Below are 20,126 nucleotides of genomic sequence, written 5' to 3' on the forward strand. Positions count from 1 at the left end.
ATGCTAAATTCTCATATTTTTAATATTTATTTATTTATTTACACAAATTAATGCACAATACATACAAATAATATATTTTATGTTTGTGTTATAAATTTACATTAATAATGAAGCAAATTATTAAACAAAGTATACAAAACACTTTTGATATAATATTGTCAAGAACATGAATATTGAAATTTAATTACAGAATTGTTGAAAGTTGTTATCTTGCTTTTCTATTTAATCAAGCTTTTTGTATTGATATTTTTCTAAATGTCAATTTTATTTATATTTTATGCATTTATACCCAATGAAGTTGGTATTAAACCCAAATTTCCAAGTTCATATAAATTATCAATTGGCTTGTACTATAACAAAATAAAATTTGATTACAGACTACATATTGTCATATAAATTGAATGTCAACTTACATTACAATTATTATAAATTTGCCTTACTTCTATTTCTTCTATATCTTCAACAGCTTGCTCTTGATAACTTTTCATCATATCAAGAAGCAAATGAAGAAACTTTTCTTTTATATTAATGAAATGTGTGGAACAGGAATCATTGTCTGTGCATGTTAGTTTAGTTTGCTCCTAAAAAAGAAAGCATATGTACCTTAACTATAAGCATTACATAGAATAAATTAATTAATGATAATGAATTAAAATCTTGATGATTAAAGTGTGATCTTAACTAAAATTTTAGTGAAAAACAAAAAATTGCAACAAAAATAATTATAGATCGATAAAAATACCAATAGAATTTGTTCAATAGTCTCCTTAACATTGAAGAGTATACTACTGAGTTTTTGAATTTCCTGGCAATTGTCAAAGACTTTTTTCATGGAGCCCTCTCTACTATCCTGACTAAGCTCGATACTTTGTTCAAGGAATCGGATTTTGTTTTGTGCTTCATTACAACTCTGTTTTGCCTTCTCGAGTATTTTATCACCATGCAATATGTATTTCTCACTCCTGCATATCCTTCCAATAACTCGACTCATGCGCTCATGCTCTATTGCTAAATATTCAATATTGCGATTCTGCCTTGCAACCTGTTCATTTTAAATTATATTTCCATTATATTGACTTGAAATATTATTAAAAGATAAGCTTATCAAATATCAAAGGCAATTAATTTTATTATGAATGAGAGTAATTTTTCAAATTTGTTAAGCACTTAATTTTTTTAGTAATAACAGAAAGGACTTTTTCATCGGGTTACAGATTTTTAATGAAAATTATTTTATCAAATTCTTTTTTTTAATTGATCCTGAGGCTTTTAAATAATTTATATTTATTATTATCTAACTATTGTAAATAATTTAAAATCAAATTCATTTTGAAATTGCATTAAATTATCTTTTTTGGAGAATTTTATGAGTTGAGATCGATAAAATTGCTTAAGACAATATAGAAAAGATATATAAGGTATACAAATAGAAATTTATAAACCTTTTCAAGTGCGAAGCAGGATTCAGCCTCATACAACAAAGAATGAAGTCGCCAGATGCGCTCGCGCTCCTTGTAATTCTGCACAGCGATGTCAAGAATGCGACATTGACCTAGCAGACGATTGAGCTCTTGATGTAACGATATATTCTCATAAATAGCACGTTGAGATGTGTTTGCTAACCGCAATGCTGTCGCAGATCGAAAACTCTTCGACAATTCTGTTAGACGGTTATCCAGCTCATTCTGCATTCTGTTTCATTAAACACTGTTACATATTATACTCCGTATAGTATGTACATGAAAATATTAACATATTATTATGCGTCTTTCATTTATAAATGTATATTCTTTATTGATTAATTATAAATTTTTTATTTTTATTCTTCTATTTAAATTTAAAATTGAACTTTTTACTTATAAATAATTTTATAATTTAATATGAACGTAAATATAGAGATAAACATGCGATTTCTTAACAATTTACTTATATGCAGAATAATAACAATATATTTCATTTTTATAATTAAATTTATGATTTATGTTTATTGCATATGAATATATATATTAAATACATAATAACAGTCTTTAAACTTCATCAACTTTACTTCTTTATTTTCAATACTAAAAAATATTTTACTGTAAAATATTTGGTCAATTGTAAAATAGAATTTTATTTTTAAATGTTATTGCATTATTAATAAATATATCTATCAATAGAATTAAAATAAACTTAGAAGATATTATTTTAACTAATCATAAATAATACTTATTGATCAAAAACATATAGAAAGTTATTAAGTTAATATTCCATTTGTACCTTTTCATACATATTTATTCAAATAAGCAATTCTAAAAGCTTGCTATTAGAAACAACTTGAATCTCTATACTACTTTATTTTTAAATTATGTACAAAAGTATTGATAAAATTTTTGTTAAAAAAATCAGAACATATTTATATGCAGTGTAAGAATTATTATAACATTCATATTTTTTAAATATTTTTTTTAATTATATTAGACTTAATACAAAAATCATATAAATGATACATATATTATTACATAAATACCTTGCTTTACCAATTATAAATCTTTTTTCAGCTTCATAAAGAATGTTTTTATGACGAATTTCCTGCTCTTTTACATTTTTTTCTTGTTCTTCAAATTTGGTCATTAAATCAATACGATTAAGTCGCCATTCTTCTAAAGCACTTAGTTTTCCAGCTAAATATATGTTAATAATATTTCATATATATATATATATATTTATTTATTTATTTATATTTATAAAATCAATATTAAAAAAATATTTAAATAATAAATAAAATTATCTTAAGAAAATCTTAAAAAATTATCCTAATAAAAACTCTGATAACTTTTCCTACCAATCCTAAATAAATAAAAATTCTAAATAAATATAAATTATATAAAATATGTAATGAATAATAAGTCGATATTTTTTGTTTTATATCCTACAATTATTTTACCAGCAAGTTTAACTTCTGCAATTAAATTATGTTCCATAGTCTGAAATTCATTTTCCAATAATTCTTCTTTTTTTTTAAAATGTTGCTGTTCTTCATTATGTATTTTGTCTAATGATATCAGTCTCTCATGAAGTTCCTGAGCTTCCTCTGTTTTTTTTTGTAGTACTTGCTGTAAATGTGATGTCAAATCAGCTTTATTTTCTTCTAACTCCTTTAGCTTCTTCTCGATACTTTCCACTTTTCTTTCTAATTCTTCATTATGAGTTCGTAATCTAAATATTTTTTTCTTTACAAATAACTGTTGCTCTCGATTACATATACAAATTTTTTGTAATAATTAATAATGTATTCCTAAGATTTTAATTTATCTACAGAATATTATTAATTAAGCATTTTCATAAGTAGAAACAAACTTAAATGGATACATTATTGCAAATGCAAATGAATTTATATTTGTTAAAAACAAAAACTCTTTTTTAATATAAAATCTAAAGAGCATATTGAATTCTAAATATATAGACATAAAAAGTAGACTTGTATAAAATAAAAGTTATTTATAAAAAATATATTATAAAGTTTCTTTTCTTTTAAGTATATGTATTTTTTTACCAGCTTTAACTTAATTATATATATAAGTGAATTTATTTATATATGTAAAATCTAACATTTCGATCATTTGATTTTCAAAATATATAAATTAAATGAATTTATATCTTCAAATTAAAATACTTTACATTTTATCATTTTTTTTACAAATTATTTTAATACATATTATTTCGTTAAATTCAATTTTATTTTATTTTATAACATATAACTTTTATATATAAATAAATAGAAAAATTAATTTTTTAAAATAATATATACCTTGCCAATTGCCTATTGCTATCAACAATTTGTTGTTCATAAATCTCTATTTCTAATTCACTGAGGAAATTCTTTTTTCGTTGTTTATCCTTTTTTCCTTTTTTCTTCATATTTTTGAGAAAACCTGTTAATTTTTGTTTAAGGCTCAATAATTAAAAAATAAATAAGAAATACATTTTAAAATTCTAGAATATAAAAAATTTTATATACACGATTTAAAATTGTTAGATTTTGTATTCTAAATATTTGTTATATTCAATACTACCAGTTGTCATGGAAATGACACAACAGTACATTAAAATATTCTAAAAATGATTCCACTTTTTTATAACAAATTCCAAAAAATAAATTTTAAAAGTGATATTTTTCGAATATACAGCTATATGCATTTATTTTTAATATAAAAATGTTTATTTAAAGATTTTATTTTATCACATATGTACTTTTAAATATATTTGCGATAAAATAAATACAAAATCTAATAGAAAATAATATTATATTTAATGATCTATATTCATTTTATTTACATTTGTACAATGTATTTAAAATAAATATAGAAACAACAATGAATTATTATTAATAACTTATACATAATCTTAAAAAAACTTTAATTTAAATTTAAGAATCTTATTTATTTTATGAATTAACAAAGTTTTTTTACAAAGAATGTGCATAATACAATACAAAGAATCGATATAACTGAAATAAAAACAATAAATTTATTTTAATAGCAATGATAATAAATATTTTATAATTTTTATTATTTGAGATTATTTGTATTTAATTAGATATATCTATATTGGAAAAAATGTTAACAAAAATTTGTAATCAGGAATTATAGAAAATTAATATTATATTTAATTATTATCATTAACATAATTACCAAGTAATGCTAAATTTGAAATTAACAACTTCCAAACATTTATGTATTACAAATATCTATTTGTTTCACATATAAATTCAGAAAATTTTTATTTTTGATAACTAGAATCCAATAAAACAGTTCAATTTGATTTGATACGAATTTAATAAAGCTTAATAAAAGCAGCTTAATATATAAATTAATAAAATAGGAAAGATATAAATCAAATATGTTTGTTATACAATATAATTTTAATCATCTATTTTTTAAATTGAATTCTTAATTACACAAAAAAAGTAATTTGCTATATTCAAAATCAATAAACTTTTGTCTTTGATTCTCTAAAAATTCTAGATTGACAATACTTTCTATAAATGTATACGTTTCATTTAAAAAACTAAAAAACTGATCCTATGTTTGGTGTTAACTTGGCTCTTTAAGCTTGTATTTATTAATGGATATACTTGCTTCTACTAGTTTTTGTGCAGCATTTAGTTTATAGGAGCTACCCGCCTTTGTTCCGAATATTGAAGTCTTCTAAAATAAATAACGAAGCCAAGCAAACCAAAAAAAATGCCAATAAGGTACAGGTCCCAATTTTGAACGAACGACTCATCCCACGTACTTAACTGTTTGAACGCACTTAACCCTTGCAAATAATCGATACCAAACAGAATAAAGAGTTTAACAAGAGCAAGAGCCACTGGTATGCGAGCGTCAGGGCTAGCTTCAGCCGCAAGGTCATAACAGCGTTTAGCAAGATGTCGATCTTTTGTCAAACCGAGCCCACATTCATGCATGTAACCGAGATTAAACATCGCTTGAGCATTATGTTGTTGCTCTGAGGCTGATCGATAATGACTTGCTGCAAGATCATAATCAACTTTTGTACCTCTACCATAGTAATGAGCATCACCAAGCTTCACCTACAATATAATTAAATAATTTAATGTAGATAATATTAAATGTTATTCATTGTCTTTAATTATATTTGATACATTAAAATAATAAATAGAACTTTTATTCATGAAAGTAGTACTTAACTCCAAATTATTACTATATATAAGATTAATTTTTGTAGATAAATTTAATTGTGAAAAATTCAACAAAATATTTACTATTTTTCATTAAGTTATAATAATTAGAAATATACAACTGAATTGTATAATTAAATGAAATTAAAGATATTCACCAAACAATTATTATATTAACAATGAAATCTTTTCATAAAAATGAAAAATAAATAAATAAACAAATACTTGAGCAACAGAGTATCCTTGAGCAGCAGCTCGTGCCCAGAGCGATAAAGCTCGAATGAGTCCTTGTTCCTCTGAGAGAATATTCGTTTCACCTCTGTCTAATATGAAAGCTGCATTGCTTTGAGCCACTTCATATCCCATCTCAGCTAAAAGATAATAAGTAACGAAAGCTTCATTCACTCGACCCTCTCTATAATCAGCGTGGGCAGTCATTAATTGGTCACTCCACTTGCCCCGTTCGGCAACATTTTTTAGTAGTTCCACCGCCGCCGAGCAACTACGCATCATACCAGTACCAGTTGCATGCATTTGTGCCAGATTATAGAAAGCTAACACATGACCGGATTGACTTGCTAAATTATAATATTTGTTAGCTAATTTATAATCACGTCTTACACCTGTTCCACCTAAAAAGAAATACTAAAAATGTACCATACTCGCTATTTAAAAATGACTGTTTACTTATATTACAGATATTATTAACGAAATATTTTTATATATATAATCATATTTATCATATCAGACATTACATAATAAGTTTTATCAATGATTAAAGTACTAATTGAAATTTATTAATTTATTACAGATAATATTACCAATTATAAAATATTCTCCAAAATATAGAATATACTACACATGTTTAATTAATTACAAAATTTTTATTATATTTAAAAAATTACTTCTGTTTTCTAAAGAACTTAGGCATTAAAATTGGATTAATTTTAGATTATACATTTATATTATCTGATTACCAGTCTTTTCTTTACGCCTTTATTATAAATAAATTTAATAACATTTACTTTTAAAAATAAAAAGGAAAATCTTGTATAAAAATTAAATAAATTTGTTATCACTAATTAAAATAATACATACTAAAATACATATTTCCAAGTTGCAATTGTCCATCTACCCATCCTTGTTCTGCTGCTTGGTTGAAGTACTGAAGTGCTATTGTTGGATCTCTTTCAACACCTCTTCCATACAAGTACATTATACCAAGTCCACTTTGGCCAACTGGATTACCTAATTCTGCAGCCTTTTTAAAGTACTTATAAGCAGTTTCATTATCTTGCTTGACAATGTCACTGCCTTCTAAATAAATCTAAATAAAAAATTACAGACTTCTATTATATGAATACCAAAATAAACTTTCACATTCATATAAGTTCATAAAATGCTATCAATATCATTTTTAATTAATTTTATGTTTTCAATCTAAATTAAATATTTTTAGTATTCAAACATTTGGTAAAAAAATATTACATTAAAATACAAAAAAATCTACTTTAAACTGTATGTAAAGCAAGAGTACTTTATTAGAAATAAAAAAAGTGCTAGTAAAATATATTCTAAGCAAAATGTTTATATTATTAAAACGTAATCAAATACAAAAAGTAGCTACTTAAATTTTTAAATTAAAAAACTCACCTTGCCTAAAAAGGCCATTGCAACTGGATTACCAGCATCAGCAGCATTTTGAAAATAGTGAAGAGCTCGTTGATGATCAATAGGAACACCTCTTCCACCTTGATAATGAAGTTGACCTAAACCAACTTGAGCTTGTATATCACCTTTTTCAGCAAGTAACTGGTAATACTCTATTAAATCTTGATCGAAAATTCCAGAACTGTAATTAGGATTTTCATGTTCATCAAGAAGACGCACACGTTGCACAACTGGACCACCACTTAATGATACATCTTCAGCAACCTTGTTAGCCACTTTACGATAAAAATCCAAAGCATTTTCACAGGATGCTTGAGTAGTTATTCCTGCCCAATATCGATAACCCATGACCATTTGTGCACGAATATCTCCCCCAAGAGCTGCTGCTGTATAATGTAAAAGAGCCTTAGCTTGTGATGCATTTACACCACTTAGTCCTGTTGCATATAAAAATCCAATGCCCTAAAATTTTTACGTTCCTAAATTAAGTTTGAATAATTTAATTATTCTAAAAATACAAAGAACTTTTTATTTCAATTTTTTAATATTTTCATTTTTATAATTATTTCAATAAATTTTAATAATTATTAAGATTTTTTTAAATATTGATCATAGACATATTGAGATAATTTTATGCATTTAATATTTGACATTTTCATAAAAATAATTATTTAATTTTAAAAATAAAGTACCATATGAGCAGAAGGCAATCCAGTTAGAACAAGTTCTTCAAATTTTTGTACAGCAAGTACTATATCTTGACTAGATGATCGTGATGAAGAAAAACCAATATGAGTTCCTAGTAACTTGGCCCAAGCTAGCATAGAACGAGCTTCTTTATGACCTAATATTGCTGCACCAGTAAGCAATTTATATGCTAAAGCTTTATTTGCATGAGTTGCATTTAATAAACTTTTGGCTTCTTCAAATAAATTTTCCGCTATAATAATAAATGAAAATTCATGAAAAATAATATATTTTACATGTATATACATTAAATTTAAATAAGTAATTATTTTACAATAAAAATAAAATAATAGAAAATAATAAAATAAGCTTTGAATTTCTATTTTGAAATTTATATTATTTAAAATAAATAGATTTTATACCTTGCATAAATTCTATATTTATAAATTTGAAAAATACTGTAGCGATATATAAATAAATATGTGTATATATATATATATATATATATGTTTAAATACACACCTTCTTTTTCTTCTCTTGTCATTGATTCTGGATTTTTTTCAAAAACATTATCATCTGATTTCTCACCATTCCATTCTTCTGTTTCCTCTTCTTTTATCAACAAAGTTTGTCCAGAAGTTTCAATATTATTTACATTCTTTGTTTCTGTTACTGCTGTTTTCATCAAAAAATTTACTGCTTCTTTAATTGGATAATTCTCATTTTGGTTATCTTTATGCTGTTTAACATCTTTGTTCTTTATATAAGGATCTACTGGTGGTAGTAATGATATAATTGTATTACCAAGAGCATTCATTTCTTTTAGATGTTCAATAATAGAAACTAAATCTTCTGTAGCAATATCTTCATCAGTATCTTGTTTAGACTCAGATTGTGGATTAACACTGCTAACATCTTTCTGCTTCTGTTCTAACTTTACTTCATTATCTGTCTCTGCCTTGACTTGCACTATCCATGCTAATAAAAAAGTTGTTGCAACATATGCTATCTTCATTTTTTCAAAAGTTTTTTTATGTATCTTGTTTCATATTACATAGTCGACAATTTGCGATTTGTTTGATTACACGCCAATATATACGTGGACATTCTACCAAACTGCCATTACTTCAATATTAATTACGTCAATTTGACACGTCAGAACACGTAATTTTTAAATATTTACTGATAAGAATGTTACTAAAATCAATAAAAAAATCATCATTAAAATAATTACTGATAAACATACCTCATACTGAAAACATCTAAATTCCGATTCTATACAAAATGATTCAAAAATTTCTTGCCGAATCAGTTATTAGTCGTGCAATAGCAATCATTTCAATAAATACAAACTAACATATAGCATTTCAACTGCAGTAATTCATGGAATTGATTTGTTTTATGGGAAATTATTAAAGATCAGTTTCCAAAAATAAATATATTCAAAAATATTTTTACTTTAAAATATCCTAAACTATGTGTATTAAAATTTACTATTGTAAAACATAATAAATATTACTTATTACAAAATATAATAGTAATCAAATATTACAAAAACAATTTTCAACGAGTACTCATCACTCACTGGTTAAACTAACTTATATAAAAATAAAATTATAAATTTCAGTACCGAACACATAAATATTCATACGAAGTTTCATTTATTAAAATAGATAGTTTGCGGCCTTGTCTTATCAGTTACTAATAATAACACTAGATGTCACTTAAATATTTTGAATTTAAATTTCTATTTAAAATAAATTAATATCAATAAATATTAAATAATGAAATCTAGCAATTGTCGTTAACTAATACAACAATGAATTCAATAGATTTTTATTTTGAATAAAATTTTAAGATTGTTTATTCTATTATAATTTTCAATAAATTATTATAATTGACTCTAATAAGTAAATATTTAAATTGCAAATTATATGTTTAGCTGTATAGACGTTCATACATGCAAAATAGATAATAAAAGTAAAAAATAATTAAAGAATTTTTAAAATAGTTTATTGTTTTTTAATAATCAAACTTTGCTTCATTAAAGATATAGCTAATATTGAAACGTAATAATTAATTAAAACATTTAAAGTAATAAAAATAATTATATTAAAAATTAAAGTTAATACTGTATTAATATTCAGATTTCAAATATTAATATACTTATAGATTCATATTATATATTCGTCAGTTTTAAAATTAATTAAAAATAAAATCAGAAAGAATATGAATTATTTTACAGAAATAATCTATGTAAAATTATATTTTGCTGATATTATTGAAATACTATATGTATTTGAATACATTTTATGTTCATTTTTTATAAGTGATAAAGGAACAAATACTAAATATAGTAAACTAAATTAATAATGAGATGTATTTAATTCATAAATTTATATTACATATATTACTATTTAAAAAAAAAGTAATACTGTTTAAATACAAAAAAAAATTCATTTTAACTTCTTCAATATAAAATTCTTAACAATTATTGTTTGATTATCTTAAAAATAGAAAATATATAGAAAATATATTCGATGTGGTAAACTTTGTAATTTAACATTTATTATACATAAAGATTATGAGGATATACATTAATCAATATTGAAATTTTTTAATAAGACTTAAAATTCAAATATAATTTATTGCATGCAATGTATAATCAAAATAAAAAATCATATTACAAATTGAAATCATATATAAAAATTTTGAACAAAAACCAAACTTTAAAAAATGTATTACTATTAAAATGGAAATGTAAGTTGATGATCCAATTTTAGAAATTTAAAAATTAAATTAAAAGCCATTATGATAAAAAAACATTAAATTGATAAAAATTGAAGAATGATTATACTTATACAAAGTTATAATTATTACATAGTCACTAATTTAAATATTCATTTAAAGGATTGAAATTAAAATTAACAAAATTAAATTATGCATTTTATTAAATATTAAAACTTTTTCAATTGTAAAATTATATATAAAATTCAATTAATATATAAAATATGATAATAAATATATACCAGTGAAATTTTTTTTAATATATACCAGTGAAATCAAATTTTATATAATTTCATCTTTTCATTTTCAGTTCTAGCATATATAGTATTAATATAATTAAAATTTTATAATTTGCTTTTTAGAAATTTATTAATAAGCTGAGATATGAAACTTCATATTTAATTTAATTATAAGTCATGATTCATATATACTTTATTTAAATACAGATCATCTCTATACAATTATTTAAAATTTTATCAATAATTTATTTATAAAGTTTGTAGCTAAATACAACATTGTAGTCATTAATGACTCATCTTAGCAAATATAATTATTATAATTTTTTAAGATTAAAAACAAAATACATCCATAATGAACCATTTTTATGAATTGCTTTTTTTCAAAACATTTTTTAATTATCATTTAAATTTAATAATTATAATCTATTAGTATAACCACAAATCATTTTAAATAAGCTGCAATCACTATATGTTTCAATATAAAAAGTTAATTTTTTTTGTTTACTTGTGTCAAATTTTTTTAAATAAAGGAATTCATGGTATCGATAAGCATATAAACAAAAATTCTTGACAAAATTATTAAAATATTTACACAAATGTATCAATATTTACTCTTAATTAGATAGCATTTCGAATCTCGATTATATATTTGAACTAGAAACCACATATATTATAATAAAAATCAATAAAAAACGATCGATTAACAGTGTTGAATTGGTTATCATTATCATTGTATTGTTTTTAATGTTGAATGTTGATGTCACAGACATTATTGTCGTTACTTGGCGAAACCATTAACTCTGAACTGACTATCAACGAAATAAAAACATTTCGTACAAACATAAGGATCGAAATTGTGTTTAATTAATTCAAACCAATAATAATTGAAACTAACCTCTCTTGTAAGTCGCATTTTATTTATTCTCTCAGCATACACGGTGAATACCTAAACAACATATATTAAACTTAATAAAAAGATCTAAATGTTTACGATATCAGAGTCTATTCACTCAAAGCGGATAAAATGCAAACATTTGCATGTAGAGAGATACAGCGTGGCAAGGACAGAAGAGACACGCATCTAAAAAAAAAGAGACGGATACATACACAATTTGTCATGAAAATAATGAAATTATTAGTGACTAAGACAGTTTCTACTCTCAAAAAAAAAGTAAATAGTGAATTACGAGTATTACGGAAAAGATCAATACTAGCACGTATAGCATAGATTCGAATCCTATAATAAAAAAGACAAAATGCATACAGAGTAACACATTAATTCATATAAATATACATATTTAAATTGAGAGAAAAAAAGAAAAAGCTATAAAAGTGAAAGATACAGAGTGACAAGATAAGTAAGAGAAGAGAAAAAAATACGATACTCACCGCAACAGCTGGTCCCCCCTCCCCCACTCGTTTTTCACAATCATTGTATAGTACTCGCATGTTCCTCCAAGAAAAGTTTACAAAGGAAGTAGCACGGGTACACGCCTCCCAGTAATCGCTTCTATCGGTTCTTCATTTTGAGGGAGAGAAAGAAAGTTAGTGAGTAAGGTGAATGAATAATTGAGAGTGTGTATGTATGTTATGAACGCAACTTCGTTACCTTTGGTTCTCGTTTAATACACACATATTCCGTTTACCCATTCTACATACATATAGAACGGAAGTACATTCTAAAAATCAACGGATCATCTTTGAAAGACAAGAATCAAAGCGGTTCCTCCTGCTTATGCGCTAAGCGAGTGTAATACAGAGGAAAGAGAGAGAGAGAGAGAGAGAGAGAGAGAAACAGATAGACAGACAAACAGACAAACAAACAAACAAACAAACATACAGGCAAAGACAGTGAAAAAGATATATAGGCTTTGAAAGCACGATTCAAAGTGTGTTAACGAGTGTAAAGCGAGAAATGGCCAAGACGTATGACTATCTATTTAAGCTGCTACTGATCGGGGACTCGGGCGTCGGCAAGACCTGTGTTCTGTTTCGTTTTTCAGAGGATGCCTTTAATACAACCTTCATATCCACTATCGGTGCGTATTTATTCAAATTGCTTTTATAATGTGCGTAGAAGTTGTTCACGTGTTACAATCTTCTCCAATATTTTTCCCTTTTTTACGAGTCCCTTACCTATTTCCATGTCTATTTTACCACATTGTTGTTCTGTTTACACACGGCTGAGTCAAAACATTCGATTGTTTGCACGCTAATATCCTTAGAGATTTTACATTTATATTTAAGCTTACAGAATGATCGAAAGTGAATTTGACAAAGTTTATTTCACCTATAGGCGAGGTTGATTACTTTGATTACACGACGTTTAAAAGTGCTGTACAATAGATCGGTTTTGTGTGCTTTCTCATATATTTTTCATATTAATTTAGGTTATATGTATGTGTCATCTATCCCGTACTATGATTGTAAATTGTAACCGACACTCTTATGGGTACAATATAATAGGCTTTAAGGTTAAATTCTAACGAATACTGATTCGATTTCAATTAATAACCAATTAATGCAGTTTTATATTATTGTGTAAAATGCCATATAATTATACAGTCGGTATTACATTTTATTTTTTATTTGCATTATATTTTTTTATTTAATTTTTTTATATAAAATGTATTTTCTCTTTTAATAAATTTGTACTTTCACTTTCATTAAATTGTCTGTATAAATATATACATTCAAAAAAATAATTTTAATTATACATTTATTTGTTTGATTGTAAAAATTAATATAATATAATCCACTTAATAGTCTTCTACTGACAGTTTTATTGAACATTATAAATTGTATTATTAAATTACTTCAAATATTTTAATGTAATAATTTTTTAAGTAATTTTATTAATAATTCTGAGTAAAAAAAAATTTTTTTTTGTTATGTAGTGGATTTTAATATTTTGTATTTGTTCAGTAATTACTAGTAATACTCTTTAAAATAACTATTAATTATTACAAAAAAATTTTCACTTTAATTAAAACGTTTTTATTATACATTGTAAATTGATGAAATTGTGAACATTTATAATTTTAGTATTTTTAGCTTTATTTTTTATTTGTTCTCATGTGGATTTTGTATTTATTTGCCATTTTGAACACTAACATGAGTAATATTATATTAGTTAAATTAGGAGTTGTGTGTGTGTGTGCGCGCGCGCGCGTGTGCACATGTGTTTCTAATTAAAGATATATGGCAATTATAATTTTCTGTTCCTTCAATTATTGACCATATTAATTCATTATGAGTATATATTATTTTCTATTTTTATTGTTATATGCAAAATATATTTAAAAGTTTTTTCGTTTATTATTAGCTTATTATTAAATTAATTCTATACTGGAATAATACTAATAAAATATTTAATTATAACTGTCATTGCTTAATCTTGTACTGCATTTTTTCAAAATTCAAATATGAATTTCATTTTTATATACATTAAGATTTCGATTCCGAATAGGGTATTTAAAACTTGATTTACAACTTCAATCAGAATATACTTATATCTTTCTGAAAATTTTGTTAATGTTCAAAGTTTATTTTTTAATCTTATAACATTTTTCATGCAATTTGAAAATAGATAATTATATTTACAACTATGATTTTTTATTATTAAAATATAAAAATATAATTATTTTTAAATACTGTTTTATATTTTATACACTTTTCTTATATATTAAAACAGAATATGGCATATAAGTATTAACAAATTTATACTAGATAAAAAATTAATTTTTCATTATACATTCATATTACATAATTGAAATTTATTTAAATTATCAATATAAGATATGAATATTTATAAATTTATACAATTTTTTTTTAATTATCACACTATATATTTTTCTTTTTCATTATTTAATATTATTGGAATATTTTAATATATTATATTTTGCAATAGTTTGCAGATTTTCTAAATTTGGTTAAATATTAAAACTATTACAAAAGCAAACAATTTGAAGAAAAAGTAATTTTTAATTCATTTTAATACTAATTATATTTTGTATTTGATTTTATTATTTTATTGTTTATTTTTATCTTGTATTAGATATTTTTGACGTACATTTTTTATTATTCTTGTTTATTACGTAACATGGAGTAATATTAATAAATTCATAAGAAATATTTAAATAAAACGCTTTATACAGACCTATCCGCGATGAATCATAAAAATTGGAAATAATAAACAATTTTAACAATTGTATATGATCCATGTTTGAGATTCCCAGAATATTAATAAATACAAATTCTATTTTAATAATTATTGTATTAATAATACGAATTCTATTTATAAATATAATGTAGTTTATTATAAACTAAAATTAATATATTAATTACAATCGAGTAATACACAAAATTAAGAAATATTCAAAATTGCTATAGATATTTCAATTCGGTATATTGAACAAAATATAATTGTAAATAAGCATATTTCACATGCATTTTTAATAATTTTTTAAAACTCTTCTATGTGTACAAATATACAATGTAAATATTATAAATTATGAAATTGCAATGAAAGAAAGCATAGTTTACTTACATTTAATTGTGCTAAATATCAAATTGATCTGCAATCTTAATATTACATATAAAAACTATAAAATAAATTATATTCAAAATTATTTTGCAAATTAATAACGTTTTAAATAATATATTACCTATAATTTATCAATAATTGAATAATATATTAATAATTGAATAATAATAATATATTGATTATAAAATTATAAAGACTTACAATTTTTCAAATTATTTTGTTATTCAGATATTTACATATTTACTATATGCGAAGACAGTTATAGAACTAAAAGTAAACGTAAAAAAATCAGGTATAAAATAGCTATGAACATAATATTAGATTAATTAACTTGTACTTTGGAAAGTATAATTTTTATAAAAAGAATTAAAGTTATGTAGCGATTATAAAATTTATACTAGATTAGTGTTTACTATGTACTCCTGCTAACATAACAGATATAATATATACGCTTACGATCAATATCTCTGAAATTTACTTACTTTATTATTTTACCATTAATATATTTAGTATATAGCTAATTGCTTTTTCTTTGTTAATATTTTAAGTACTTAAAATAGGAAAAGGACTCATAAAATAATCGATGAAGTCAGTTAATATAACATAAATGAATTATACACATTTCTTTATACTATAAAATCTTATTAGTATAAAACTTATTAGAATTAAATCACGAATAATTTAAAATAAAATTAATTTGATAAAACTCAGTTGAAAAATCATCATATATATGTAGTAAAATAACATCTAAATTTTTTAAATATGATGTGTGGGGATTGGTATTAATGTATAAATCTATAAATATATGTATGGATATCCAACATCTCATTTCTCTAAATAAAACTTGCTTTATTCATTAAAGCATTCTCTTTTAACAGAATATATAATTAATTCTAACAACGATTATATTCTATAGAATGAAATGTATAAAAATGTGAATATTCAAAAATGGCTGAAATAACTAAGAAAAAATCAGTTATTTTTATATTATTAAAAATAAAAGTTAAATTCGCATGATTACATTTGTAGCAAATAAATTAAACTAATGCTCATATTCTTATAACTAGTAAAATTTTTACAATTTTAATATTTTTAGGGAATATAATGAATATAGTGTATTTAATCATACGTAGATTATATTTCGAATATTTATTTCAATAAATCGAATAATTATACATTAAATTAAAAAAGTAAAATAAATGGTAATATATAGTATCGACGGTTATTAAAATACAATAAAATGTATATGATTCAAATTTTAAGTTTACCTGCTTTTCATACTTGTAATTAATTTTACAGTAAGCTAAGACTAAAGCAAATGTATTAATCAATATACATTCTTTGTTATTTGCTTATATCTTACAATAATTGTATCCATATTGCTTTTCGAATATATATATATATATATATATATATATATGTTTTAGATATGTTTTGTTAATAATATTGTCTTTTTTATTTTAAAGGAATCGACTTTAAAATTCGTACCATAGATCTAGATGGAAAGAAGATTAAACTGCAGATATGGTAAATGCATTTTTTATATTCTTCAAATAGTTATTATTATAATTATAAGTCAAGAAAAATAACAATATGAAAAATTATAAATTTTTAAATTGAAAATTTATTTAAGTAAACTATTGTAAGTTAATATCTCACATTAAAAATATTCTCTATTGCATGTACCTATTAACGCGCGCGCGTGTGTGTGTGTGACCATGTGTGTACATATAGAAGAATGTAAAGTATTTATATTACAATAAGACTGATAAAATACTTGCACATTTGCGCATTTTTATCATTTTTATCATAAATATAGGGTACAGAATATAACTAATGTTAACCTTACAATTTGTTTGTTACAGCTAAGGTAATATAAATGTTATAATTTAAAAAGAAAAATTTACTTTTAATTTTGTTTGTTATTAAATATCAAACATTATATTATGTTTAATTATAATATTTTGTTCTCTTTTTAATGCAATATAATGTATCTATGCGTACATGTGCATAAAGCAAGCAAATTAATTTTATTGAAATTATGTATATAATTTTAACTTAACAAGAATATAAAAAACATATAAACAAACAGAGTATAAATATAAATAAAATAATAAAATAATAAAAATTAGTATAAATAATATTGAAAATATTATTTATTTTTAGAACATTTCTTTTAGTAATAGAATTTATGAGCAAATTTTAGGGATACAGCTGGGCAAGAACGGTTCCGTACAATAACAACGGCGTACTACAGAGGTGCCATGGGTATTATGTTAGTATATGATGTTACGAATGAGAAGAGCTTCGATAATATAAAAAATTGGATCCGTAATATTGAAGAAAACGCGTCGGCAGATGTAGAAAAAATGCTTTTAGGCAATAAATGCGAACTAACAAATAAAAGGCAAGTGTCAAAAGAACGCGGAGAAGCGCTAGCCATCGAATACGGCATCAAATTTATGGAAACATCTGCAAAGTCCAGCATTAATGTTGAAGAAGCCTTTTTTACGCTCGCACGAGATATTAAAGCTAAAATGGAAAAAAGATTGGTAAATTTGACTTTTTTAACGAAAAATAATAAATTATTAATTACCATTGTTGGAGCAATCTTGTTTTCAAAGTCAATTTAATAAAAAAGATTTATCATTGCTCTTTTAACCTTCAGTGCATTCATTTTAATAATTTGATTTTTTTATTAGGTACTAAATAAAATTTATATAATAATCATTTATAAGAATTATGGAATCCTCAATTTGTAAATAGAAATATTGTTTTTTCAATTTCATATTAAATATTAACAATTTTTATTCTCCAACAATAGCTGCCTTATTCTTAACAAAACTATATAAAATAACAAATGTTTCTTTGTTTCTCATGTACTTTCTGTGTTTGGTGCGGGTCTATGTTGGCAGAAGGTAACTCTATTCTGACAATGTGTTTATTTACCACTATTGCAACCTTATAATATATTTAAGTTTTTTTTATATTTACACAATTAATTTTTGATATTGTGAAGTATGACATTTGATGAAACTAAGACTAATTTTTCATTTTATTTTTATTCTATTGTATTGATGAATTATAATTGGAATTATATTAATTTATTACTGACTAAATGATTAAATTTTTATTTCATTTTTCAATCTTTTTATTCAGAAATAGCTTAAAACACTGGATTCATATCTAACAATTTATTGTTCTCATTTTTGTTCAATGAAGTGTTACATTTTTAATAATTATAATATACTTGTTTATAATTTAATTTTTCTTTATGAGAAATCAATACAATTAATAACCAAAATTTTAATATATACTTATATGTTAGCATATCTAAACAAAATAATTAAGTATTTTATTTTCTGAGATTGGGAATATTATTGTATAGGTACACTAAACTAATTAAACATTAGTTTAAATGTATATTCACAAAGCTATATCAATGGCAACGATTTTGAAAATTTATAATATATTCAAAATAAAAAGATATAATTATTAAAATTACTTATTATTAGTCTTCACACATTCAACATTATTTATCACTTTTTGTATAATAATAACATTGATTTGAAGTAGGCGTTTTATTTATTTCTATACTGCAAAAATATTGGTTAATGCATTAGTAAGTTAAAAGTCTTAAATTTCTTTTAAAATTTTAGGAAGCATCAAATCCACCAAAAGGAGGTGGTCATCAACTAAAAGCTATAGAGCCTCAAAGGAAACCTCCAAGCCTGTTTTCACGTTGTTCTATACTCTGACCCCTCAAACACTTTCTACCTTATGCTGAGACCCACTTGTCTACTGCTGTCATTTATTTATATTCTCTTTGTTGAATTTATTTTCAAAGAGTAAACTAATGGGTATCTACTCTTTAAGGAGTTTTGTAATTTTGCTCCTTGATACTAAATGCATCTTGTCAATTGGGTGATATTTTTATAACTTATATAAATAATATTCAATATTCTCTTAATGACAATTTTGAAGGAGAAACTGTACTGACTTCATAAGCTGAACTATTCATAAATAGTATTCTTTCTTTATGAGATATAATGAGTAAATGAAGTTTTTTGTTTTATATACTATAAAAATCATTAGAACTTTAGATTAAAACTTAGCTGTGTATTTGACAAATCACTTAATAGTTTGCAAACAAGACTTTTAAGACAATAAAAAAATTCAAAAAATGAAATGATTATTTATACATTACTTATACAATGCCTTATTCATTCTATAATAATTGTTGTAAAACTATGAAAGTCAAGGTACAGTATTAGTGAATAAAAAAAGCTCATTCTTGTAATGCAGTTTAAAAATAAAAATCTTTAATTATATTGTATTGACATTGTTTCTTTTCTGATTAATGCATTCATAAATATTGTTTTGAACCATTTCTTCCCTGATTTTGTTGTATAATAATGAGGTATAATAAATGACAAAAGAAAATAAATAAAGAATTGCAAGTAATAATCTTTAAAAAAAATCTACCATGCCACATTAATGTGCTCAAATC

General features: G+C 23.2%; 3 protein-coding genes across 4 annotated transcripts; 1 reads left to right on the top strand and 2 right to left on the bottom strand.

Annotated features, from left to right (window-relative positions):
• Positions 1-401: 401 nt before the first annotated feature.
• Positions 402-3,922, bottom strand: LOC105364677 (spindle pole body component 110). Its single transcript, XM_011502666.1, has 6 exons — positions 3,789-3,922; positions 2,927-3,196; positions 2,510-2,663; positions 1,443-1,692; positions 743-1,042; positions 402-581 (listed from the first exon to the last, which is right to left on the bottom strand). The coding sequence occupies exons 1-6, from the start codon at positions 3,898-3,900 to the stop codon at positions 405-407; spliced, it is 1,263 nt and encodes a 420-aa protein (XP_011500968.1). The 5' UTR covers positions 3,901-3,922; the 3' UTR covers positions 402-404.
• Positions 3,923-4,937: 1,015 nt separating this feature from the next.
• Positions 4,938-12,167, bottom strand: Hrd3 (HMG-coA reductase degradation 3). Its single transcript, XM_011502667.1, has 7 exons — positions 11,966-12,167; positions 8,567-9,241; positions 8,050-8,297; positions 7,340-7,819; positions 6,785-7,013; positions 5,912-6,318; positions 4,938-5,578 (listed from the first exon to the last, which is right to left on the bottom strand). The coding sequence occupies exons 2-7, from the start codon at positions 9,057-9,059 to the stop codon at positions 5,144-5,146; spliced, it is 2,292 nt and encodes a 763-aa protein (XP_011500969.1). The 5' UTR covers positions 9,060-9,241; positions 11,966-12,167; the 3' UTR covers positions 4,938-5,143.
• Positions 12,168-12,888: 721 nt separating this feature from the next.
• On the top strand, positions 12,889-19,952 carry Rab8 (RAS oncogene family member Rab8). Of its 2 annotated transcripts, XM_011502668.1 has the most exons (5): positions 12,889-13,109; positions 17,083-17,143; positions 17,823-18,168; positions 18,532-18,534; positions 19,276-19,952. In XM_011502668.1, the coding sequence occupies exons 1-5, from the start codon at positions 12,986-12,988 to the stop codon at positions 19,372-19,374; spliced, it is 633 nt and encodes a 210-aa protein (XP_011500970.1). In that variant the 5' UTR covers positions 12,889-12,985; the 3' UTR covers positions 19,375-19,952. The 2 variants fall into 2 exon arrangements, with proteins under 2 accessions (XP_011500970.1, XP_011500971.1); XM_011502669.1 differs by lacking the exon at positions 18,532-18,534.
• Positions 19,953-20,126: the final 174 nt, after the last annotated feature.

This window comes from Ceratosolen solmsi, unplaced genomic scaffold (genome assembly GCF_000503995.2).
Source record: "Ceratosolen solmsi marchali unplaced genomic scaffold, CerSol_1.0 scaffold15, whole genome shotgun sequence".
NCBI lineage: Eukaryota > Metazoa > Arthropoda > Insecta > Hymenoptera > Agaonidae > Ceratosolen > Ceratosolen solmsi.

Excerpts from the sequence above, each read along its gene's own strand:
- LOC105364677 (XM_011502666.1), bottom strand. The coding sequence starts at position 3,900 with ATGAAGAAAAAAGGAAAAAAGGATAAACAACGAAAAAAGAATTTCCTC. Across the intron at positions 1,043-1,442 it reads CCTGCTTCGCACTTGAAAAG|GTTGCAAGGCAGAATCGCAA; the intron begins GTTTATAAATTT and ends TAAAATGAACAG. Across the intron at positions 582-742 it reads CTATTGAACAAATTCTATTG|GAGCAAACTAAACTAACATG; the intron begins GTATTTTTATCG and ends TTTCTTTTTTAG.
- Hrd3 (XM_011502667.1), bottom strand. The coding sequence starts at position 9,059 with ATGAAGATAGCATATGTTGCAACAACTTTTTTATTAGCATGGATAGTG. Across the intron at positions 8,298-8,566 it reads GACAAGAGAAGAAAAAGAAG|CGGAAAATTTATTTGAAGAA; the intron begins GTGTGTATTTAA and ends TTATTATTATAG. Across the intron at positions 6,319-6,784 it reads ACTTGGAAATATGTATTTTA|GTGGAACAGGTGTAAGACGT; the intron begins GTATGTATTATT and ends ATTTCTTTTTAG.
- Rab8 (XM_011502668.1), top strand. The coding sequence starts at position 12,986 with ATGGCCAAGACGTATGACTATCTATTTAAGCTGCTACTGATCGGGGAC. Across the intron at positions 13,110-17,082 it reads AACCTTCATATCCACTATCG|GAATCGACTTTAAAATTCGT; the intron begins GTGCGTATTTAT and ends TTTATTTTAAAG. Across the intron at positions 17,144-17,822 it reads AAGATTAAACTGCAGATATG|GGATACAGCTGGGCAAGAAC; the intron begins GTAAATGCATTT and ends AGCAAATTTTAG.